Source organism: Diospyros lotus, chromosome 15, assembly GCF_014633365.1.
Source record: "Diospyros lotus cultivar Yz01 chromosome 15, ASM1463336v1, whole genome shotgun sequence".
In the NCBI taxonomy this organism is placed as follows: Eukaryota; Viridiplantae; Streptophyta; class Magnoliopsida; order Ericales; family Ebenaceae; genus Diospyros; species Diospyros lotus.
In genome coordinates, this window is record NC_068352.1 from 709,736 (window position 1) to 736,463 (window position 26,728).

A 26,728-nucleotide genomic window follows, 5' to 3' on the forward strand; every position below is an offset into this window, starting at 1 on the left:
TTCCCTGTTACATTGCACTCAACCGCAAGTAAAAACTATCAATTTAACAACTCCTTAGTGAGTCCTAGATTCAATTCCTATTTGTGTACAAGATTATTTTAAGAATGTTTTCTAACTTATTTTTGAATTTATTTAATTTATATTTATTATACTTTAATGACTCCATTGGTCATATTCTTAGAATAACACACATTACAAAAGCTACAATAGCAATTAAAAATCTCACTCTTGTTACGTGTAGTGTCAACTATATGAAATCAATGATGACGACATAGCAAAACCCTAATAAGATTAAGAATGAGGAATCTAACAACTAAAACCTACGCATTTATAAGAATATTTTCAAATTTGATACCCTATAAGAAAGGCCCTAAATGTAAATCAATCAGAAAAAAAAAAAAAAAAAAAAAAGATTCAGTTTCATCCAACCCATGACCATGAGAATATGACAAACATGCAACAAAAGATTCCATATAGAACATAGTCTAAACAGGCTCTAGTATAATTTCAGTAAGATTAAACATCCTAAACTGGTACTAACTTTGAAAATCCTGCACTCATCCTATAATTGCAATAACACCCAAGGGAAATCACTATAGGGTCCAATCCTTTGTGGGGCTATAGAGCTTGAGTGAAATAAGATTATAGTAAAGCATACCAACAAAGCATGGACAAATTAATTATTGGTATTAAAATTTTAACATGGTTGATCTAAATGTATTTAGACCTAATATTGATGTTAAGTTACCCAACAGCTCCGGTATATGGAAGAACTGTGCGAAATTGAATTTTTAAAATTTTTAGAGTAACAAGATGATACAAAACTGTACACACAGCATCTAGAAAAGCAGGCATTGTGCATAGATCCAGAGATTTTTTTTTTTTTTTTTATGTGGATCACTTACACATTGAAGAGAGGATCTTGCTGGTGTTGAGGATTTTCAAATGAAGTTATATGTTTCTTGAAAGAAGTTGCCGCTTGTTCCCTTTGCTCTACCTGGCCCAGCTTGTCAAATACCATAGCCATCAAATAGAAAGCTTCAGCTGCCAACTCGTGATACTGTAAATCACATTGTCATCTCACCAGTAAGATGGAACGCTACTACAGTAAACAACACAAGTCCAAATGGTGGATAGGGGAGCAAGTAACTCATAACATTGAAATAAAAAAAGAAAAGAAAATGCCAGTGTATTCCACTCCTATCCCCCTTGCAGGGGTTGTTTTAATACACAGCTTTACTCTTGCTTTGCAAAGAGGCTATTTTCATAATTTTAGCTTGTGACCTAATCATAAAAGAGCAATCTCATCATTGCTAATAAGGCTCACCCCCACTTTATAAATAAAAGGGCCAAAAATTGCAAATAGGAAAAAGGTAAATAGGCAGGAAAAGACCGTCTTAAACCTGGATTTAAACATCATAAAACATAGCTTCCCCTGTCAAAGAGCATTTCTAAGAAAATGAGTCTGTTATGATGCATCATTTGTCTTAATAAGAAAGCTCCTCGCGATTACATCTTTAGTTTTTGGGGGCCTAGTTGGATTAAGGCTTGATATGTTGTTGACACAATTTTGATGCAACTATGTTGTTCCACTAATGAGGAGAAAAATAACATCAGTAAAATATTTCTTTGTATCCACCCCTCCTGTTATCCGCACCTTCAAAAAATTAATCATAATGAGAAAATCATGACTAGTTCACTAAAAAGAGTTCTTAAATAGCAACTACACCTTTTGACTTAAGAAAATAATTGTTTTACAATTAAAGCAATGAACAACAAAAAGATTCTAACCATCCTTTTCAAGTATAGTACTCCACAGAAACGTCTTAATTCAGTTACAAGGCATGCAAAAGCTTATAAGTTTTATTGAGATTAGAATTTCAACCAATGGGCAAAATTGATTGAGGAATCAATATTAGGTAATGTTACCATCAAAAATAACTGCACACGACAAATATATTCCTTATAAAATTTCATATCCATTAACAAGTGCCAGTCATGCAGTAAAAAAAATGTTGATTGTAACTCAACCTGAGACTAAATCATAGTTGAGCTAATGGTATTTGAACCGAAGACATGTTTAACCCGTCCACATCTTGATTATGCACTGAGCCTTTTTTTTTTTTTTTTGGATATATACATATATATATGCATGGTTGTTAAACTCTCGATTTTACGGGTACGATTTTACGATTTTTTGTATCGAAAACCATTATGATTTTACGATTTTGAAGTTAAATCGCACTCGATTTTACGATCTTACATGTCGAAAACCCTTTTACGATTTTACGATTTTAACAACCTTGTATATATGTATGTATATCACAAGAATAAAGATCATCAGGACATAGATTAGGGTTACTGCAATGTCAAAACACTGGAATGAGAAAACTGCACGTCTAGTGTTAATCTGATCAACTGTCAGAGAAACATATCAGTAGAGTTAGCATGTGAACTTCTAGCAGTTTGCAATCACAAAATATCAACTGCCAAGACTCATAATTCAAAAACAATACTAACAAGCAAATGGGCTAAAAAAAAGGAAAGAGAAGAAATGCTTAAGCAATATTTGTGACATCTCAACTTGATTAAGCTCTACTACTTTTGAGTCGGCTGTATTTGTTCTTTGTTTTGCTACCCATGCTCTATCAAGGGCACATAATCTCAGTTCAAAAACAAAATCCCAAAAATGTGTTCTCATAATATCTTTGTTCACCCTCTATTTAACCAATGCTTAATTCATTTGTCTTTTTTGCTAAATAACCAGTGACTAATTCAAGTTTAGGCACGATAGCTTTATAAAGAGTAAGTGTACAGTGAGGTTCTTAATAAGATTTTGGCACACAATAAAGAATAAGAAAAACGAGCATGATAAATGATGCTTTGCATTTCAAACGTCCAAAAATTAGGAGGTTGGGTTCACAATTACATGCACCCCCTGTTGAAGAGAATGTTGTATTCAAATAGCATTCTCTTTATATTTGTTTCATTCATTCTGTTTGGTGTCGCTGTTATAGTTTATGTTTATGTTTGTGGCGGTAATCTTTCTATCGGTTATAAGGCTGTATAAATACAGCTTATGTATTGTATTTGGGGGTGGTTATTATTCATTTTCAATGAATAAATTTCTCCAGTACATTTCTCTCTTTCTCTCTCTCTCGAATCTTGATTTCTAATCTTCTATACCCTAGGGTTTATCTTTAACATGGTATCAGAGCCTATAACCTGCTAATGGCGTCTATTCACGAGAATCATTCTTCCTCTACCTCTTCTCCTATTTGATCTACTTCGAGTGTTTCGTTCATGTCTCAATTCGATTTCACAGCAGTGTCAAAAGTCTTTAGTTTCATTCCTCTGAAACTCGATTCAAAGAACTATATATTTTGGAAGGCTCGGATCTTAGCCACCGTCCGAGCCTTCGATCTAGTGTCGTACTTGAATAAAGCTTCTCCTCCTTCGAAATACATAATTGACTCCACAAGCGATAATGCAACAACGAACTCGGAGGCGAATCCAAAATATGTCAACTGGCTTAGATCTGATCAGCTGCTTCTCGAATGGCTTTTCTCTACAATCACCGAGGAAGTATTAGCGTAGGGGATTCAATGCGAATCATCTGCCGAGGTATGGCTCTATCTTGAGAAGTTATATGCTAGACAAACAATTGCCAAATCATTTCAGTTAAAACAGCAGCCGAGGTCTGTTAAAAAGGAAAGTTTATCAATCAATGACTATGTCTTGAAAATTAAGACCATAACTCATTCTCTAGCCGCCATAGGAGAGCCACTCAGTGATAATGAAGTGCTTCTTGCTATTCTAAATGGTCTAGATCAAGATTATGACACTGTGGTGAGTTTAATAACATATCAGATGGACGAGATAGATCTGGAAAATGTTCAATATTTATTGCTTATGCATGAACAAAGATTGGCTGCTAAAAATGTGCCTCAACCGTCTCTACAATTTGAGTCAATGTCTTCTAACATGAATGTTAATGTGGCAACACATCAAAGTAATGGAAATTTTGGTTTTAGTCGAGGCAGAAATACACAACGAGGAGGAGGTTTAGGATTTAGAAGAGGTAGAGGTCGAGGCAGGTTTTCAAATAGAAAATTCTACTGTCAGCTATGTGGTAAACCAGGACATTATGTGGATAAGTGCTATTACTGGTTTGATCCTAACTTTACTTGAGTGAATAATCAGAATCAGCCTATTGGAAATTTTACTGGTGGAAGATCTAATGGAACTTTTAATCCTGGAAATCAGTTGATTCAGGTGCTTACATGGCAACCTTTAGTGATCCTAATAGAGCTTACACTAATGATACTGGCTCAATAACAGGCTCACAGCCTCATGGATCTTTGGATCAGTTTCTTCCATACCAATCTTCTCAGTTTAATTCTCCTCAATCATCTCTTTCTGATCCAGCTTGGTTTGTGGACTTAGGAGCCACAAATCATATTATTTCGAACCTAAATAATCTGTCTATCCACTCGCCCTATCATGGTGGAAAAAAAGTTACTATAGGCAATGGTAAGCAATTGCCAATTACTCATGTTGGTTCAGGAGTATTAAATACTACTTTAAGTTCATTTCTTTGTATTCCTAATGTTCTTCATGTTCCTAGTATACATAAAAATCTTCTTAGTGTTTCTCAACTAGCTAGAGATCATAATGTGGTAGCTGAATTTCATTCTAATATCTGTTTTATCAAGGACAAAGGATCCGGGGCAATTCTTCTACGGGGCCAACTTAAGGATGGGTTATATCAGCTAGTTCCAGCATCTTGTTTCGTTGCAACCAACACTCCAGCCCGTTCTTTAGAGCAAAGTTCTGTTCCTTAAGCTGATTTTTCATCCAATTCATGTAATGTTTTCAGAACATGTAAAGGACAAGATTCATTTGTTCATGAAATGTCCAAAGATGCTTGTGTAGCTCAACACACTACTAGTAGTCAAGATTGGCATAATCGATTGGGACATCCCTCTTTGAATGTATTACAACAAGTGTTGAATAAAATTGGAATTTCTTGTTCATCTTCCAGTTTGTCCTTTTGTGATTGTTGCAAAATAGGTAAATTGCATCAACTTCCGTTTGCTTCTCACGAAATTACTGTTGTTCGTCCCTTACAGCTGGTTTATTCAGATCTTTGGGGACTAGCACCCATGTTTTCTATGGAAGGTTTTCGTTATTACATCATATTTGTAGATGCTTATACTTGATACACTTGGTTGTACCCTTTAAAGTTCAAATCAGATGTTTTATCAGTTTTTCATACCTTTCACAAGTTGGCTGAGAATCAATTTCAAACCAAACTTCAGGCTTTGCAAACTGATAATGGAGGGGAATATCGGGCTTGTTTACCCTATCTTCATAACAATGGCATTCAACCTAGGTTTTCATGCCCTCACACTCATCAACAAAATGGAATTGCTGAAAGAAAACATAGACATATAGCTGAAATGGGCTTGACTCTATTAGCTCATGCTAAAATGCCTCTAAAGTTTTGGGTAGAAGCTTTCCTCACTACTGTTCATGTGATTAACCTTCTACCTTCCACATCTATTCAATCTCAGGTTCCTTTTGAGTTGTTGTATCAAAAACCTCCTAATTATCATTTGCTCAAGCCATTTGGTTGTGCATGTTTTCCCTTGCTTTGACCTTACAACAAACATAAGTTTGAGTTTCATTCAACCAAGTGTATCTTTATTGGATATAGTTCTATTCAAGCTAGTTACAAATGTCTTCATCCCTCAGGTCGCATTTACACTACTCGTCATGTTCAGTTTAATGAACAAGACTTTCCTTATCTGACTATATTTTCTTCTTCTCCTCGCACTGATGAATCATCTGCAAAGTTTAAACCTCACAATCCTACTACAGAGTTTCTTCATCCTATTATTTCCCCTATTGTTTCTCCTTCCGTTTCTAATCAGTGTCCCGTAGTTGCTCCTTCCTCGGATCCAGTTCTGCATATAACAGACAGTTTGCCTGCTGCCACCACATCATTTTCGTTGTCTTCTGCTCCTCATGCACCTACTGCTCCACCTGTATCACAGGTTACTAAAACTAAACCTCCTCCAGCTCCATCAATTCATCCTATGCTTACTCGGTTTAAGTCTAGACAATTTGTTCACACCTCTCCTCATGTTTTAGTGAGTTCACTTGAGCCAACATCTGTTAGCGAGGCTCTATTAGACTCACAATGGGCTAAAGCCATGGAAGCAGAGTACAATGCTCTACAACAGAATCACACATGGGAATTGGTTCCTTATACAGTTGATATGAATTTGGTTGGAAACAAATGGATTTTCCGGGTTAAATTTAAACCTGATGGGTTTGTTTTAAAGTATAAACCTAGACTTGTTGCTAAAGGTTTCTTACAAAATCCCGGCATTGACTATGTCAAAACATTTAGTCCAGTGGTTAAGGCTCCCACAATTCGGGTTTTGTTTTCTCTAACTATGTCGTTTGGTTGGAAAATTCAGCAAGTAGATGTGAACAATGCGTTTTTAAATGGTGACTTGGTAGAAATGGTATATATGGCACAACCAGAAGGGTTTGTCAATGTCTCAAAGCCTACGCATGTTTGTCGATTGATTAAATCCCTATATGGGTTGAAACAAGCTCCTCAAGCTTGGTATAATAAGCTGAAAGAAGAGTTAATTAGCTGGGGTTTTGTTCGTTCAATTGCATATGCTTCTTTGTTCATAAAATGCACCGTTGATTATGTGTTGTTTGTGCTTGTATATGTTGATAATATACTTCTTACTGGCTCTAGTCCGGCTGCTCTTCAGAAGTGTATTCATGATCTTGATTGTCAATTTGCCTTGAAAACTCAGGTGGTCTTTTTCTTACTCAAACTAAATATGTTCTGGATTTATTGAAGAAGGCTAGTATGGACGATTGTAAGCCTTGTGACACACCTATATGTTGGAATTTCCTTAACCAATGAAGGTGAATATTTTCATAATCCAGCCCTGTATCGAACTATTATAGGCTCTCTCCAATACTTGACATATACAAGACCTGACCTTGCATTTGCTGTAAATAAGTTGAGTTAGTTTTCTTCCAAACCTAAGAGTCAACACTGGTTGGCTTGCAAACGGTTGCTTCAGTATATCAAGGGTACAGCTGGTCTTGGTTTATTTTTCTCATCCACACTTGGAAATTTACGTCTCACAGTGTTTACTGATGCTGATCATACTGGGTGTAAAGTCACTAGAAGGAGTACTAGTGGCTTTTGTGTGTATCTTGGTCAAAATCTTATTGTTTAGGGCTCTAAAAAGCAGTCGAATGTTGCTCGTTCTGTAGGGGAAGCTGAGTACAGATCTGTTGCTTTGGGAGTAATGGAAATTTTATGGCTTAAGTCTTTGTTTGCTGAGTTGGGTTATCCGATTATTTCTACTCCAGTTCTATGGTGTGACAACTTAGCAGCCAAAAGAATGGTTGAAAATCCTGTCTTCCACTCGCGAACGAAGCATGTTGGTGTTAATATGCATTTTGTGAGGGAAAAGGTTGAAAGAGGTGAAGTAGAAATTCGTTATGTTCCTACATCTGACCAGGTGACGGATATTTTAACCAAGAGTTTACCAAGGGATAGATTTCAGGTGTTATGCAGTAAGCTTAATCTTGCCTGGTCCCCTGTCAGTATTGATACTCAACGGTTTACAGCAATGACAGCATTTCACACAGTTTTCTACTGAAGAGCAAGTGCAGGAGCATGATTTGAAGGGGAGTGTTGAAGAGAATGTTGTATTCAGATAGCATTCTCTTTATATTTGTTTCATTCATTCTGTTTGGTGATGCTGTTATAGTTTTTGTTTATGTTTGTGGCAGTAATCTTTCTATCGGTTATAAGGCTGTATAAATATAGCTTATGTATTGTATTTGGGGGTGGTTATTATTCATTTTCAATGAATAAATTTCTCCAGTACATTTCTCTCTTTCTCTCTCTCTCGAATCTTGATTTCTAATCTTCTATACCCTAGGGTTTATCTTTAACACCCCCAAGTAGCTGCACATTAAAATTGTACCTGAGAAGCCCCTAAAATAGAGATGAAACACTACCCATCAACAAAGAATGACCCAAGCCATATCTAGCAAGCTTAAAATGCATAAAAATTGAAGCATTGAATCTAAGAAACCAACTGACCTCTATATGTTGAAGATCATCAGCTGCTTGCCTTAATGGATTGAGAACCATCTCAGAATCTTTGAAAACTGGTAGAAATACAGCACAAATAAAAAATCATTATATTTTTGTGCAAAGCATGGCAGTGTTAGTAGTTCACTCATTTTTTATGTTTGTAGTTTTTAAGTTTACATGTTTGTGGATTTAGGGTTTAGGAGCTGAGTTCTCTTCTTCATCCTTCTTTCATTTTTGTTTTATTTGTTTGTGTTAAATTGTTAACCACTATCTCATCTTAAGTTGTTAGATAGAGGGTTAGTTTTATCTTTTATATTATCATTTTTACTCTTAACATGCCCCCTCACTTGTAGCTAGTCTTCATTGCATAATTAGTCCAAACAACCGCAACAATTTAAATATTGGGTCAGGGGTGAGGTTTGAACGTAGAACCTTTGCTTGCTTTGGTACCATATTAAATTGTTGACCCCCATCTCATTTAAAAGGTTAAACTGTTAGATAGAGAGTTAACTTTATCTTTTATATTATCATTTTTACTCTTAACTTGTTTTTTTTTTTTTTTCCCCAAAGGGTGGGGGGGGGGGGGGCGCTTTAGTAGTATTTGCTACAAGATCCCTTTTGGGTATTAATCAGCTAATAGTCCATGCCTACTCCTAATTGTCACCTTATATGGGGAAATTAGCATGAATCTCAAAGAAATAGTTCACACTAAGAAACACCTAACACAATATTTAGAAAAAAAGTAAAAATATAAGAAGCTGTTATCAGAAAAGCAAGGGAATTCACCTTTATTGAGGAGACAAATGCATGCATGGATAGAGCTAGATCAGGCAATAAATTCTAAACAATATCAGAATCAATAAAGTACATGTGCATTCCATGGATGTGAGTTTCTAATAACAAACATGCACATCAAGCCACACATGATTCTCAATCCCAACCCAGAAGTTTAGGCACTTTTAAGTGTCTTGAACCAGGCACCAAGAAGTGCTGGACAGATATCCTATAAACCATTCATTGTTTATAGTATTGCGACAGCTTCCAATAGATCAGACAAGTTTGGATGAGTGGCTCCTCCTCCTTGGCGGATAGACCATAGGATGGAAACTTGTCGCGCATAACTGCAACTTAAAAGGCCACCTTCCTTTATTTGGTGTGCCAACAGCTGCAAGAGAATGCTGAGAGGAAGTAGTCTAAAGAAAATTATTGGAGCAGAAAGACTATAGGGGAGAGTTTAGAGTAATTTTATACATGAAAAACATTTTAAAATGGTGGGCAGTGTGGCTAAGCACAATAGGATACGCTAAGTAAATTCTAACCTGTATCCAGCCATCTTTTAAGGGATGTAAATGTGGAATGTTTTCCTTTCAAATACTACCAAATCAGATAAAGGGTGTACACAGTACACAAGGTTCCCTGTTTTGTGACAGTTAGAGAGGATCATTTTTGTACACATCTTTGGTCTTGTTCTGCAAAGAAGTTTTTTCCACAACTTCACCTTTGCTACAAGACTACCCTTCAAACCCTACCAAATCAGATACTATTTTAAATTCCATTCTTTCAGAACATTTGAAATTCCATTTTCAAATACTAATTCCACAACTATCCACCATTCCATGTACACTGTTTGGTTTATAAGATTCAATAACTCAAGGTCCAAAACTTTTTACTCATCAAGACATTATTTAAGACAGACACTTTGAATTTTTTTCCCGTTTATCTTTCCAAAGAAATGTATTTTTAATTCTTCTATGTCTGCTTTGTCAAGCCCCAAGATACTATAATTTGGTGTATGGTCACTTGTGTATCATATTGTACCCAAATTCATGTCATCTGTGGTCAACAGAGTTTTTCCACAGATTAATAAATGTTTCAACCAAAATACTAGTTATCATTAAGATCAATGTACAGTAGTCCAATAATATGGAGCTTGATATATTGATAATCATATAATATATATAAGGCTTGAGGTCTATGGCACCAAGGACTATTGCCTCCTAACACCAAGAACATTTATTCTTCCTTCTCAAGCAGCTCAATAACCATCCAAGGGTTACACTAATCTCATATAACTGATGGTAATACAATGCCAAAATGCCTTAGCAATATCAAAATATTATAAAATAAGCAGAAAATTTGTTTCCCTGTCTTATTCCTGGAGGATAACAGCATAAAAGAAACTTACAAAAAGGCAAGAATGTCAAGAAATATAATAAAGCAAAATCAATGTGGTTTTTGGTAACACATGCTTCTAGAACATAAAATAAAATATTGCAAGTCAGCAAGCTCTCTTTTAAATCGGATAAAAAAGGTACATGCCTTGACAGCAACCCACAGAACCCGCCTCAAATGGGGCAAGTTTGGACATAAACATTTCTCTAACAAGGAATCTATAACAACAACAACAACATATCCAGCCGTTATCCCACTATGTGGGGTTGGCTACATGAATTCTAGACTTCTATGTGGGTTACATCCCAACAGCTGGTTTGTCTAGAATTCATATTTGGATCCGACTAGGTTTTACGCTGGCTATCAGCTACCTAACGCAACCCTCCTCCTTTATCCGGGCTTGGGACCGACAGTGAATAATATCCCCTGACGGAGTAATGATGAAATGAAGTTTGAACACCATCTTCACATGGAGAAATTTCATGAGATGGTGGTGGGTGGTGAATGAAGATAATTGATATAGTTGTGTTCCATCACTTAGTTGATATGGTGAAACCAACAAGTACAATATGAAAACACAACACAACAAGGAATCTATAAATGAGGAAAAAAATATCCCTGACCAAGGACGGGCATGAGGCCTCCAGCCTATCCCAGATCCATACATATTTTTTAAATAACTCAAATTTTATTCTATTTACATATAATCTTATTCTTTCTATCTAGACAATGTTTTTTGTCTAAAAAATACAATTTTTTTAATCATTAGATTTCCTCCATTTTATTTCCAAATTTATGATTATAATACTTTATAAATGGTGTTTTATTTTAATCCTTTTATTTTGAAATTTCGACATTACTTTATTTATCACTTATTTTTTGCACTATTTCACTTTTTAAAATTTAGTAGTAATCTAAGATGTGGAACATCTATATGTTGGAAAAAGTATAGTTGAGTCCAAAAAGAAATCAAATAAAAGAAATTTATTTTTTATTTATATAAATTGATAAAGTAATGGGTATCCAATACTGATGGGTGTTGATCCTTTTATTCTCTTGATGGATCGACAAAAGAGGGAGAGGTGAATTCAGTCGATAAAACTGTTAACCTCTGTTTCAGATTCTTACTTTCATACAATATTAATTTATTTTAACTTAACACTAACTGATAAATTCAATGGAATGAGATCATACTTTTTGAAAGACCAAGTAACCCTTTAACTTGTTTAGAAGAATGTACTCTGTGATCGTTATAAAACTTTTCTAGCAGTATTCAAAACTAATCAATAGTTTATCTAAGTTTAATAGTGTATTTTTTTTGTGGTACCTATGTGCATTAATCAAGATATACAAAGAAAACAATAATAGGCAAGCACAACACAAAAGAAAAGCAAGAACTACAACACATATGTGGTCCGGTGCCAGTCGCGCCTATGTCCACTCTACAAGATCAACAGATCTTGCATTCCACTATACACAAAAATTCCCACGTTTTTACCCAAACTCACCTTAGAAACTTGTTACAATCATAGATTTATGGTCTCTAAGTTGCCTTTGTTAAATCCTTGGCAAGTCCAAAACTTACCTTCCCGAACTAATCACAATAATAGAAAGATAACAGTTTGTGACCACTAGGTCAACAAATGGTAATCACGTTTACAAACAATCCAATAGCTAAAAAAATAAAAAAAATAAAGAACTTTGTAAATTTATCAATGGCTTGTTGAGAGTTGACTGAAGATCTCTGATTTGAGTACCGTAAACAATGTCAAAAGAACTTTTGAACTTCTCAATGGGCACAAGGATGTTTCAGCAATTGGAGATTTCACAGATAGTTTTTATCTTTGAGAACTCATGTAATGTTGAAAAATCTCGTTCAGAAGTTTTTATATGGCTTGCAAAAGTGTCCAGGTTCATTGCAAAAAAATATCCAGGCTTTTGCGTGCAGATCACAGACTCAACAGTCAACAGTCAGTCAGCTTGAGATTGATTGATCTTTCAGATCACCTGTTCAGACTGAATAGTCGATTGTCGGTTGACTCAAGTGTTCTGAATGAGATGTAATGCAGTGTTTTTGTGTGATCAACTGGTCACTTATGATCAAGTTGAAATTCTAGAAACCAAATTTGCTCACCTGATGCAAGGACAGGTCCACAGAAGGTAGACTTGTGTTTCCAGAATGTAGAACACATCCCCTAGTGACCAGAACAGTTGACTAGCAATTCCATAACCAAAACACAGTGATTGATCTCCAAAAGTCGATTTATGATTGACTTTTGAACTCCAACTTATTTGAGTCATTGACTAACCTATGATCAGTCGACTCCTTGTCTACTGGTGTTCCTGTATGCTGCTAAAAACATGTCTTATTCATTTTATAATGGCACTCTTTCTCATGTCTCATTCATTTTATAACTTGCCAAAACCTCTCTCTCTCTCTCTCTCTCTCTCTCTATATATATATATGTATGTGTCTGTTTTTTATGAGATTGTCAAGTTAAGTGGCCATCATCAAAAAATGTATACAGGCTTACAATAACTTATTAGAGATCAAAAGTCTGTCCCTATACCTAAACGCCCAAGGAAATTCCAAGAAATGTAAAAATTTAAAAGTAGACAGGATAGAATAATGAATGACCTGAAAAGCTTGGATCTGCTAAATAGCATTTTGCTTCAGTAATAAAGGCCCGAGCGCAAATCTCCAAACCTCCATGACCTAGAATTGTTGGAAGAGCACTGTGTATAAGAGTTGATGCCTGTTTTATGTATGTTGATCCAAGTGATAGCCACAATTCCGCCAAAGTGAGGGTAGCCGCAGCTTTTAGAAGATCCAAGTTAAAAGTCTGGCAAAATGAGAGGCTTGCCAAAGCATAGGGAATTCCTAGCACAGCATTTCCAGATCTCTGATAACAGATAATGTACAAGTCTTACCTCCATAGGATTTCAACCAAAAAAATTACTATAAATTTTATCAACAACTAATAAGTGTTAAAAGGCACAGAAATTGTACAGACGAAAAGTACAATCTGTTTCACAAAGAGCAAATATTATGAGAAAATCCCTTTGCAAAAGGATTTTTGCCAAATTAAAACATTCCAGCAGGAAAATCACAATAATGGACATTTTAAGACAATTCAAATCATTGCCCGTCTTTTTCTTTCTTTACTCTTGTTTCTTTTCTTTTCTTTTTTTTTCTTTTAAGTTCTCACAGACAGTTATATGCCTAAATTAAGTACCAGGGAAGCAATTCGTGGTTCCACACTGCCATACTACTGTTTGACTATAACAAATGCCAGCTCAAATTCTCTTAGCAATACCAACATATCTAAAATCATATAGTACCTTGTGGATCTCAGCAAACAATAAAAGGATTGTTGCAATTTCAACCTGCATATTGAATTTATAACACATGCAGAATAGGGAACTGGCAACAGCTGCCGCCTGCAAACAGCAGCATGCATTAGAATGCATAAAAATTGCTAACCGAAAGAAGCACATTATATTAGTCACACATCAATGACAAGGACATTAGCCACAACCAAAAATACATGCTCAAAGGGTTGTGACAACAAAATTTTACCGAAAATTTTATGGTGTAAGCTTGTGATCCATAGGGGATGGTCAAGCAAGGTACAAGGATCACTTAGTGATACTATGACACTGTGTGATCCTAGGAGGATTAAGGATCAAAAGGGAAGTTAGAAGTGGTTGAATAATATTAGTTTATTCCAAATGATGGCCAATTCTTTGTAATTACATCAAGAGTTGCATGTTTTTAGTCATTTGGCCAGGTGGCCATTATCTACCCAAGTTTGAGATAATTAAAGCAGTGTCAACTTATCAAGTCATTTAAATTGTCAAGTCGCCAAGTAGTAATTGGTTAAGAAACCTCTCAATTTGAGAGATTGAGGTGGCCAGCGCATGGGCAATTTCAAGGTTAGTGAGCCATCCACTAAGGGTGTTGGTTGTTAGGTGTTAGTATATAAGGGATGAAATGCATGAAGGAAAATTCTGGATGTTGATTTTTATGCTAGTCGAGAGAAGAATGAAATATGGAGAAATCAAGAAAGACAAGAAAGAAGGGAAGGAAACAAGAGCAAGGTAAAGTCTTGATCTTTTCTTTCGCTTATGATCAGTTTGAATTAAACTAAAGAATGTGAAGGAGTAATTAAGAAATGAAACTTCCTTGCTGATAGGAAAGTCAACGCCTAGTGAAGGAAAATAGAAAGGGGAAGACAGAGCAAAGTCAACCTTCTTTAAACTATCAAAGTTATGCAATATCAGCACTATTTTATGTGCATTGAATTTTGACATGAAAAGGTTAGATTGCATATATTTTGTATATGTTAACAACGGCAAAGCATGTGCTTGCAAGGTATGTTAGCTTGCAATTTTTTGCGATTTGTCTTAAGGTAGCTGCAAGTTGTTGAGAATAGTATAGCTGACCCCCCAAAATTGTTATTTTCTTGTACAGAACTATATATATGTAGATTCAGCAGCAGCTCACAAAAGAATGGCTAAAGGAAGGCTTGTGAAGTTTTGTGGAAGATTGGAAGTTTGAATGGCAACTCATGTTAGATGTCAAGACGTTTATCATGTTGTAAATGCTAGTAGTTTGGGTTTTGATGCATTGTTATATGATGTAATCTTGACAAGTACAAAGTTTATGAGGATTAAAGTTGCATTAGATGAAGTATAATAAACTGTATATTAGTGGTGGAGGGCACTTTGGTTGGTAGAAACAGGAGTTTAGCAACCAAAGGAAGGACCAAACAGAGGAAGGTCACTAGACATCTCCAACCGACCAAGGGTCAAGTCCAGTCAATTGAACCTCAATGAAGTGTTGAAAATTGCTCTTGGATATCTTTGGTCAACTGAGGAACAAAGTTCAGTAAATGAACCCCATCAGCTTGATCCTACAATCTGCTGGTACAGGACTGCAAAAAATAGCCGACTTTAAAAGGGGCATCAAGGGATCAAACTAGGTTGATTTTAGACGAATTTTTTTAAATCTAGCTTTTCAAGTCAGTTTTCCACCAGTTTATGTCATGCGCGAATCTGAGATCCTTTGGTCAGTCAAAAAGTAGAAAAACTGAACAGGTGTCAGTGCAATGATGCTATTGAGCATGAGTCACTTCACGAATTCGTTTGATGGACCAACCGATTTTCAAATAGGATGAATTTTAGACACATACTAGGTCTATATGTGTGGTAGACATGGTAATTTTTGTGAAATTTTAAATCAAGCTTTCATGGGTTAAAAATTCAATTTTCGACAAGGTGTCAAAAGTTAGGTAACGATCCTATGTACATAGCTCACCTTTAATAATCATGAGAGATAACATGACGAAGAAATTAAAGGTGAGGCTCACTAGAGACAACCAAATTTTAAAAAACCAAGCCATGGGTAAGTTATCTCTAAATGAGCAAAATAAGGAAATTATTAGTTATTTTACAAGAAAATTGGGTAATAAATAAGTATTTTTCTAATGATAGAAAATGCTAATTTTCCCCCAATATTTGATGTTGTGACCAGGCCAAGGGCAGTCAGAGTTGACTTGAGTCAGTATGTTGGTATGCTTGGAGCATATTGAACAGGATTGGCCATCCAAACACATTATTGCAGTTGTCAGTCTTCTTTTTATTCTCTTAAAAATGTCCTTTTTCTTAGTAGTTTTTTTATATAACAATAACTGAGACTTTACACAAAATTAGAAGTCTCTCTATAACGCGTTTTAGGTATTGGGAAGTATTACAAAGGCCAGGCTCTCAATTAGAGAAAAGGGTATCTCCTTGAGGGGTTAAGGGAGGGTCATAAAATATTGTTGGAAAATAATGTCTAACTGATTATCCATGTAAGGATTCAGACTCACTGTTTAGATATGGATAAATGTTTAGATATGAATAAAAACTAGCTTCATTTCGAACCCATTGATTATTATATGTTGGTAGTGGACCACAATAATTAATTGTAGATGGCCTTCCTTGATTTCCTTTTTCCAAGTATTATATAGTGGAGTTGACAGCTTAATTACTAATTTACTTATTTATCAAGGTTGATATGTGAACAAGTACAAGTAATATAAACTTGTTCTGCAAATACATCATAGACCCTCTCTACACTTGAAATATATTATAATAAAATTATTCTACAGAAACTGTGATTTTCTGTTCTCCATAAGGCAGTAACAAAGAAGACCCTAAACAATTTTCTTGATGTTTTTCCATTATTCTAGAGAGAAGTTTGGGTTCCCACCATAGAAGCATGGACACATTTCAAAAATAATGGACTTTGTTGGACATTGGACAGGGCCTATTTGGTTGTGCTGTTACACAACTTAAAAGTGTTTTTTAAGTGAAAGTACTTTTACAAACTATTAATGGTGTTTGGCCAAGTCATATTTACACATTGTACAGATTGGTTTTATAATATCAACTATGATGGAACAAGGCATATCAATTATCTTCATTCACTGCAATCTCATGAAATTTTTTCATATAAAGATGTGTTAGAACTTTATCTCATCATTCCCTCACTAACAATTGTATCAAGAAGGGCATCTGGCATAAAATTTTACCACATTGTTTTATCGCGTGGATTTGTATCTTGACTATTAAAAGTCGATTAATATTATGAATGTCATGCCACTGATCCTAACATGGTTAGGATAAGTTGTAGTTTGTGGAGAGTAAAAATAATACATAAAAGATAAAGTTAATCCTTTATCTAACAAGCTTAGGCTTTTAGATCAAATGGTGTTTAAGAATTCAGCATGGTATCAGTGTAGGCAAACATTTTGAGTTCAAACCTCACTAACAACCCAATATTAAATTGTTGTACATATTTGGACCAGTTACACAATGAAGCCTTGCCACATGTGAGGTGTGTAGACTGTTGAGAGTAAAAATATTAATATAAAAGGTGAATTTTTTTCAGTTTGACCAACATAAAAAATCAATTTTATATGATAGCAAAATTTATTTCCCTATTGTGGAGACGAAGCATGAATTCTGAGTTTTTCGTGCAAACAACTTTTGCATAAGAATTCTAGTGACATTAGAAATTCCATAGCAATGTGAAATAGACACATAAAATTGGCTAACAACACTATATCTAACCCTTCCAAATATATGTCAAACACTTATCCAAACACTTTACCAGAAATTTATTGAACTATCTTGGGGACATCATCTTGTAATAAGAACATGTCTATCCATACTTCAAATAAATTAGACCTATATTACAAGTTTGAAAGAGTATATTGGAAATTGATTGCAAATAACAACAATATGAAACCCTTGCTCCTCTAGATGTTTTATTTTCAAGAATTTTAAAGTCCAAAATTCTCAATTTGCTCATGCATAGAGCTTCTTTAAATTGATATTAGAATTTTTGTTCACACTTCTTTTCAAGTATGTATCAACTGAAAATTAATTTGTTGATATTTTGATATGATAAATAACCAATATATTTGTGTTGTAAAAAATGAAGAAACAGCTTTATAATGTATAAAAGGTAAAATGCATATGAATATTGTCATGTTCCTACCATGTCCCTGTCAAAATTTTTAAAATTTCCTTGTCAAAGTGTCTATGCCAATTATTCCATATCCTTTTATCCATGTTGTCGTGCTTCTTAAGTCCCCACAAAAAAAAAAAAAAAAATGCCACTCCTAGTGCTTAATGATCTAGAAGGAACACCTTCAATTCTAGATCACTTTTAATTGTCCAAAGGCATCCTATTCATCAAGAAATTATTGGAGTTCATTGGAAGGTCATGAATTCATCAACTCCTTAGAATACATAACCAGAGAATAACTACTTGCCAAGAATTTTTATGGTACAGAAGTAATAAACCTGGCTAAACTGGTTTGCAGCAAGCAAGGTCCGGGCATGGCGAAGGCCTGCTTCTGTCTTCAGCTCCAGGTCCACTCCAGCCACAGAAGATGCCAAAACTCCAAGCTCGCCACATAATTGCTGAGCTAGTTTCAGATGTCCACTGCAGTGCATTAAGTATCCAAAAAATATCTTAAAGAGGTTGGAAATGAGGAAATGCAATGATCTTTGTAGAGTACTCAAATGAAGATCTAAAGTATCAGCAATCTAAAGTATCAGCAACACCCATACCAATGTAAAGCTTGCTCGTGAAGCAACTGCAATTTTAATAGCAAGATTCTAGATTTTGAGACAGACAAAAATTTCTCTTCTGCAATTTTAAGGGAACTGAAAGCTTCTGCAAATACAACAATATCCTGTTAGGTCATCGTAACAAACAAAAAAAGAACACATATCTGTCAGTGTTAGTGTCGCATGCATGCATGTGTGTGTGCGCACGGGTGCGTGTGAGAGAGAGAGAGAGAGCCTAGTATACTAAAGTGCATCTTAGTGCACAAGGATGCACAATAGACCAGCCTGACGTGAGCGGGTTCAAAAATTGTTGATGTGGGTTCAAGACACAAAACAGAGAATACATGGTAGCTTAGAGACATTTAATTCTGGGTACATACCACCATTTAACACTTATCAACCACATACACACATCTCTAGGATACTTGTGGACATACCAACTGGTGTGTTTTAATTTACTATTGTTATTTTCATTCCTGATAGATCTAGGGCACACAACACACTGTGGTGGACACACAACAAAGACACAAGTCCATAAGTTATAGGCTTTTCCTAAAACTCTCAGGAATTTGTTCAGGGGAAAATTTACAAATACAATATTTTTTTGGATAGTGAAAAAAAGGCACGAATTTGAGTCAAATTACAACTTTGGAGAAATAGCTAAAAATTCTGGAGTATTCCCAAGCCCAATCCTGAAGGTAGTGGTTGTGAAGAAACCCAGTCCTTAACTTTTGTTCCCAGTGACTGAAGAAACATAATGCCTTAGGTCAAATTGTTGTTCAAAGGAGTACATTTTTTATATAGTTGGACACGCATGAAATAGTGGCTTCTATGTTTACATGCAGGACAAAGAAAAAATTGGTGAAGTCCATGGTGAGGGTAACTTTTTTTTACCTTTAAATTTGTGGGTTTCAGCCTCAACTTTCAGTTATGCTCAAGTAGGAGATGGGGGGAAGGGGGTGGAAGCCAAACTTGTAGAGACAAAGGTCGGTTTCATTATGAACTCAATGGCTTAGAACCACAAGTTATTGGGAGGCAACAAGTTTGGGAATTTTTTTCCTGAATCCACTGCTAAAGAATTTCATTTCTCTTTGAATGTTCAATGATGCTTATATTATCATTATATATTATGAATTTAATGGCATCTTTTGGCGGATTAAAGATATCTTTTTATATTTTAGATTGTATATTATGAATTTAACGGCATCTTTTGACCTTTAATGTACTCTTTCAATATTTTTAATGCTTTTTGGTTATTAGGTTCATAACATTACTAATAACAAATAGAAAAACTTAGTATATTTTTTCACACCCTTACATTGAGTGGTGGTTTTTTTCCAAATCATCATATTCCAATTCAATTTTCATGCTTATTTCTATTTTCATATCCCTATTAAGTGATAGGCATGACTCAGATTGAATACAAATACAGTTATGGGATGCTTCACAACATAGCATGAACTTGAGACTTGTTGACTTTGACAAATCAGGGACAAGAACATGAAGTTATTTGCTTGGTATTGGAGAATAGGAATAGGGCCCTTTTCATAGTCGCACCTGGGAGGTCAATGGATGAAATGGAGGAAGTTTGTAGCAAAAGAGAGAAAAGAAGACCAAAGAGAACTTAGTGGAAAAGCTTTAAATATGAGAGATGGTACAATGGGCTTAATCTTATAGAGGATATTGACATGGATAGAGATGGCTGGAGGTATACAATTCTTGTGAGATGGCTTAATCTTAACCTAGTGGGATTAATGCTTGTGATTGTTGTTGTACAACACACACATGTATATTTTTTCTTCTTTTGTGCTTTAGGGAAGGGTGTAGTTAATGAAGCATGCAATTGCCACTGCTCAATAAAAGGAAGCCCTGATCGATACATGGCAAGCTCATCTATACTGGAAAAAGAAAAAGAGGGGGGGGGGGGGGGGGGGGGGGGCAGGTGCTTAGATATAGGGATCTGCTCTCCATTTAAGTACCAAGCCTAACGAGGTTGTGGAGTTATCAAGCTAATGGCCAGAAGAGTATAAATCTCATGGCCCCTACAAACGTTAATGAAACTCACATTCATTACCTCCTCCACATCAAACCACATGGAACTGAGGTTTTACCAACTCCATTAACAAGTGGTAATATCATTTGAAAATCCAACAAACTCTTTCATAATGAAAGCAAATACTTCAAGTTTTAGAGGAATTTAAAGTAGATAAAGGTACATGATAATTGGTCTCACCATGAGATTGAAACAGGGCACAGCCATCCAGCTATTGCTAATAGCCAGAGAATGTCAAATGTTAAGATGAGCAGCAAAAAGGTGGAGATGAGCAACTAATCCAGAATTTTCACAATTTTGCATAAAATGAGCTGATGCATTTGTTTCATCAGCTAACCAGCATGATGGATTAACAACGCATTTAACTAACCTTTGTACCCTTTAAAAACTGCTAGATGTTGGACAAGTTTTGCATATGCCAAAGCAGTATCAGCCGAACTGGGGGGAATCAGAATGAGAGGGAGCAATTTTAGGTGTTGAATTTGCATATAAGTATGAATTATACACTAGGAAATGGCACATCAAAGTTGAGCACCCAGAGGTATATAAAACCAGGGACAGCATTTCCTAGTTACCTTGACGAGTCAGCAAAGCATGTTGCATAGACCAGTGTATTCATTTGAGCAAGAGGAGCACTGAAGAATAAGAAAAATAAGGAAGAAATACACATTCAGAGTAACAAAAACAAAAACCTAGCAGGCAGTTCAAAAATTCAAATCACTATAATTATTACACTAGCTTAAATAAGGGAATAAGGGTTGTCTCAACAACTATGTAAGCAGAGAAAACATGCATTTTGTAGAGCCAGTGCATTAACCCAGCCAAGAGGCCACTGAAAAGAGGGAAATAAAGGCAGAAAGATACATCTAATGTAAGCCAAACATGACTTAGGAAGCATTTTAAAACAGAGCCAAATCTGGCTCATCTCAAAAGCTCCACAACCAAAAAAAACATGTATTCCGTGGTGGTAGGGTGCAGGGAGGCAACAGAACGTAAAAGACAGCATCAGGCTTTACCCTGCTGATGAATAAACTAATTACATTTAACTTAAAAACAAAAGGAAAAGCACCTTGGTAACAGTAACTAACATAACATGCAATTGCATCCCATGGAATCCATAAAACAAGAGGGGTCAGGTGACTATTGAATTGATTATTTCCAGACTGCATTTCATCACATATTTGGCAAAGAGTAACCATTGTCACACCTAGAGAGAGAGAGAGAGGAGCAGCAGCAGAAACTACTGCAATTAGGTTGGAAATTATTTTATCTTTCTGTTAATACCAAGGGAAGGATATCTTCCTTCCATATTCTTGATTCTATCCGGGTTAGATTTGTAGAATCTTGTTCCTTGTTTGGCTTATTCAGTAGAGCTCATTGTAAAACTCATTTAGGACTATCCAAGAAGTTTTCACCATGTTGTATCTAACTAATGATGGAGCAAATATCTTCAGCATAAGATAAACCACCTTAATACCTCTAGTTTCAATTCTACATGTATTCCCTAGATAGAGTTCCCCTAGTAAAGAAACACAGACAAAGGTGAACAAAAATTTTACATGAAGTTTAGAGAATTAAAAAAACACTGATAGTATAGAAGATACCTTCCATACATCTCCCAGGCAGTTGCTCGAACTAAGTATGAAGAGCCCACTAATTGCAGCACAGACCCAGGAATGGAACTTGGTTGTGAGCATAAATGAAAAGCATCAGCTTTGCTTTCAGAACCATTTTCTCTTGAGAAAACCAAAGAACCTGTTGGCTTTTGAAAATTCTTAACCCATGCAGTACTAAATGCACCATCAGTTATCATCACAGAATTTTCACTGGTGAAGTCACTAATCAAATGAGAACTAAACCTCAGTTCCTGCACAAACATTATGCCAAAGAAAGTATTAATAAAAGGCAAAAAAGGATCTTAAATTATATCTTAAACTATGAAAAAGAACAACAGCAATGAATTACAGTTTCACATTACCTTATAAACATTTGCTGGGCAAGTTCTTAGCTTCATGGAAGCTTTAGGACCAAAAGATAGCAACGGTCTATGAACATGCTGCAAGTGGTTAAAGATAAGACAACTTCTTTTGTCTTTTTTGACAATTAATTTCTGTAATAACAATATTAAAGAGGACAAAACAACTAAAAGTAACATATCTTGCCTCCCCACTTAAAATAAAAAATTACAATAACCCTCTCGACAACATTTTCAGTATTTCACAGCCTCATACAGCAAATTATCTTTCCATGAGCATTCTGAACAAAGAAATTTACTTTGTGTGGATAAACATGCATGACAATTTCAGCATAACTATTTACTAACCAGTGCCCAGATTATTGCAGCATTATATGATAGAACAAAAGATTGCAATGTTTGAATGACCAAAACAGGCATAGCTACCCTTAAATGCATGACAATATGCATATATCTCTAGCTTGTTACAGGGAGGATGAGCAAGAGAATCAGTCGTCCCAAGTCCATGGGCACAAAAGTGGGTGGATGCATTTATGTGAGTAAATATCAATTAGTTTTTATATTTTTCTGCAAGTAAACATCTAACACAATCAGAGAAACATACAATAGGGGGTCACTATTGTTGAAATATTCGAAGATAATATCTTAATCTATGATTAAGATAATGCTCACTTTTCCTATATTCTAGGAGGAGATAGAATCTCATCTACTCCTCTAAAAATTAGGAGATTTGTTTTATCCTTGTTGCTGTTTTTTTTGTTTGAATTTAAATTCCTAGTTTTTAGGATCTCTTGTTATTTAAACTCCTCGTGGAGTATCCAAGATTAATCAAGAAGTACGATTTCTTTCAATCTTTCAATTCTTGTTTCATTCTTGCTGCTTCTTTGCTATTTTTATCATGGTATCAGAGCCTTCATTCTGCTCTTAGATCTCAGCCGAAGCCTTCATTGCACTCGTTTTTTTTTTTTTTTTTTTCTCTTCTTCAGTCAGCATTTCACACATCTTGTGTTCATTCCGAGGCCTTTATTGCCTTCCCTTGATTCCTTAATCACCCAAGATGTCAGCAAGCTCGGATATTAATCCTGGTATTGCTACTGGAGAATCAGAACTGGATTCAATCACCGGTATACATGGAGGTGCGGTCAACTTCTCTGGAACCAGCGGTGGAGAGTTGCCCGGAATGCATATTTCCTATAGATTGGACAGTAGAAATTATCTCCAATGGGCGCAGTTCGTTTGAACCTTTCTCAAAGGGCAAGGAAAGCTAGGACACCTCACTACCTCACCACCAAAGACCACTGATCCAGCTTTTCCGATTTAGGATATTGAAGATTCTCTTATCATGTCATGGCTGTGGAATGCCATGCAACCCGAGGTTAGTAAGAATTATATGTTCCTAGATTCGGCTAAAGCTATTTGGGACACCATTAAGCAAACGTATTCTAAGGTACAAGATGTATCGGTAATCTTTGATATCAAAACAAAGATTAATAGCACTCGACAAGCATCTTTAACAGTCACCGAGTATTTTAACAAGATGAATGGCCTTTGGTTAGAACTAGACCAATATCAGGAAATAAAGATGATATGCAGCGATGATGCAGCCACTCTTAGTCGGATTATTGAAAGAGATAGGATTGTTGAATTTCTTGCTGGGTTGAATGCTGAATTTGATCAAGTAAGGATTCAAATCCATGGAAGGGAGAAGCTACCCTCCCTGAATGAGGTCTTCGTTGTGGTAAGAAGTGAAGAAAACCGAAGGGGAGTTATGCTCAGTGATGGAGGGACAGAAGGATCAGCTATGACTGCCACAAAGAAGGATGGAACACGGTTTAAGACGGGAAAACCAGAGGCAAACAAGAATCGTGAAGGACTTTGGTGTAGTTTTTGCAACAAGCCTAGGCATACTCGAGATTATTGCTTCAAACTTCATGGTAAGGAGGCTGTGTTGAAAAAGATGGGTGGTTTTAAAAATATGACAGCATCGAAGCTGGCCTACATATCATCCAAGGAGAACGAAGAAGGAGGAACAATCAGCAAGGCAGAATCGATCCCAGGTACTGAGACTGCACAACTTGATGGTGAGGAAATTAACAAACTTAAGGCTCTCCTTAAGACTATCAATGATGGAAACTGCACTTTCGCCCAGCAAGGTAATTTTGTACATGCAGTATCTCTTAATGCCTTTAAAACTGATAGGAATGACATTTGGATCCTAGATTCAGGAGCCACTGATCACATGACCCCTAATCCATTGCTCTTTGACACCTATGAGCCTGTTGTTACTTCCAAACGAATTACCATTGCTAATGGAACTTCGGTTTCCATTAAGGGTCAAGGGACAGTCACCCTCAGCCCAAGTATTACACTAAAACAGGTCCTACATGTGCCCAATTTATCCACCAATCTTGTGTCCATTCACAAACTCACTGATGATCTAAATTGCTGTGCCAATTTTTCTCCTAATGTGTGTGAATTTCAAGCCTTGAAGACAGGGAAGATGATTGGTGCAGCTAGGGAACAGCATGGGCTGTACTATCTGGAGAAAAAGGGAGGCCATCCTTTGATTGAAAACCGATCCTTGAAGGCTGTTGGATTCTCCCAGGTTACTCCTGATTCTGCTGCTCCTGTTTGGCTGCAACATTACCGACTTGGTCACCCTCCATTTCCTCTTCTAAAAACCATGTTTCCTTCCTTATTTCAGTCCCTAGATCTTAGTAAATTTCAGTGTGAGGTATGTGCTATTTCCAAGCATCATCGAGTGTCCTATCCATCCAGCAATAAGAGGTCATCTAAACCTTTCTTTTTGGTTCATTCCGATCTATGGGGACCCTCTAAAATACCAAATTGTTTGAGGGCCCGATGGTTTATTTCATTCATTGATGATTGTACTCGAATGACTTGGATTTTCTTATTAAAAGATAAGGCTGCAGTGAGCACCATTCTGCCATATTTTTGTAAGCTAATCTCCACACAATTCAATTGTACAATTCAGAAATTTCGAACTGATAATGCAAAGGATTATGTTAATAATCACTTGCACCAATTCTTTCAACAAGAAGGGATAATTCATGAAACTTCGTGTGTCCACACTCCACAACAAAATGGAGTTGCGGAACGGAAGATGAGACACCTTCTGAATGTTGCCCGAAGTCTCCTCCATCATCATAGAGTGCCTAAAAATTTTTGGGGGGAAGCTACTCTTACAGCAGCCTATTTAATCAATCGAGTACCCTCAAAAACCTTAGAAAATCAAACTCCATTCCAGCTCCTCTCTACTTATTTTCCAGATCTCAATCTACATTCTCCTCTTCCACTAAAGGTCTTTGGATGTGTTTCTTTTGTTCATATTCCCAAACAAAATAGAGACAAACTTGATCCTAGGGCCTTAAAGTGTGTTTTTCTAGGATATTCTCCTACCCAAAAAGGATTCAAATGTTATCATCCCTCTACAAAGAAATTTTACATCTCCAAGGATGTTACATTTGTTGAAACCCAATCTTTCTTTCCTTCACATCAAACTGGTCGCCAGGGGGAGTGTTTAGATGGTGACCAGACTATTGGGGTTGGGGAAGATGTCTTTCAAGCTCTATCTCGGCTTCCTCTCTCTCCCTCATCTCAGCAAAGCAGTGAACATCCAGCCAGCCAACCGCTCTCAGGCCCCAGCCAACAGCTTTCAGGACGGTTCAAAGGATCTCCCTATGTCTTCAAAAGAAGAAAACAGCCTGCTCTGGACTCCCAGCAAGCACCATTATCTGATCCTAGTCAAGGTAAGGAATTTATACAACCCTCTTTTGCAGAAAACGACTCTCAGTCATCAAATTCAGACTGCTCTAATCCTCCTAACCCAAGTTATGATGATTTAGATCTACCTATTGCTATTAGAAAGGGTGTTAGAAGCTGTACCCAACATCCCTTAACTAACTTCTTATCCTACCATCGGCTGTCACACAAACACAAAGGATTCCTAGCATCTTTAGATTCAATTGTCATTCCTAATTCAGTAGAAGAGGCCCTAAGAGATCAAAATTGGAAGCAAGCCATGATGGAAGAAATGAAAGCCTTGAAGAAAAATCAGACTTGGGAAATAATAACAAGACCACAAGGGGTTGTGCCAGTAGGTTGTAAATGGGTATTCAATGTAAAATACAAAGCTGACGGAACTTTGGACAGGTACAAGGCAAGATTAGTAGCCAAAGGATATACCCAATCCTATGGCATAGACTATTTTGAAATTTTTGCACCAGTGGCT

The 26,728-nt window shown here is 36.1% G+C and overlaps 1 protein-coding gene across 1 annotated transcript in view; it reads right to left on the minus strand.

Annotated features, from left to right (window-relative positions):
* Positions 1-739: 739 nt before the first annotated feature.
* The window catches only part of LOC127792438 (anaphase-promoting complex subunit 5), a 58,357-nt gene continuing 32,368 nt past the window's right edge, over positions 740-26,728 (minus strand). Inside the window, exons 11-20 of the mRNA XM_052322925.1 lie at positions 22,480-22,557; positions 22,106-22,368; positions 21,077-21,136; positions 20,872-20,939; positions 18,449-18,554; positions 18,179-18,320; positions 13,664-13,762; positions 12,960-13,224; positions 8,156-8,223; positions 740-1,060 (exon numbers count right to left, since the gene is read on the minus strand). Of these exons, the coding sequence (XP_052178885.1) occupies positions 902-1,060; positions 8,156-8,223; positions 12,960-13,224; positions 13,664-13,762; positions 18,179-18,320; positions 18,449-18,554; positions 20,872-20,939; positions 21,077-21,136; positions 22,106-22,368; positions 22,480-22,557 (1,308 nt within the window). The 3' untranslated portion in view covers positions 740-901. The remainder of the gene's footprint in view (positions 1,061-8,155; positions 8,224-12,959; positions 13,225-13,663; positions 13,763-18,178; positions 18,321-18,448; positions 18,555-20,871; positions 20,940-21,076; positions 21,137-22,105; positions 22,369-22,479; positions 22,558-26,728) is intronic.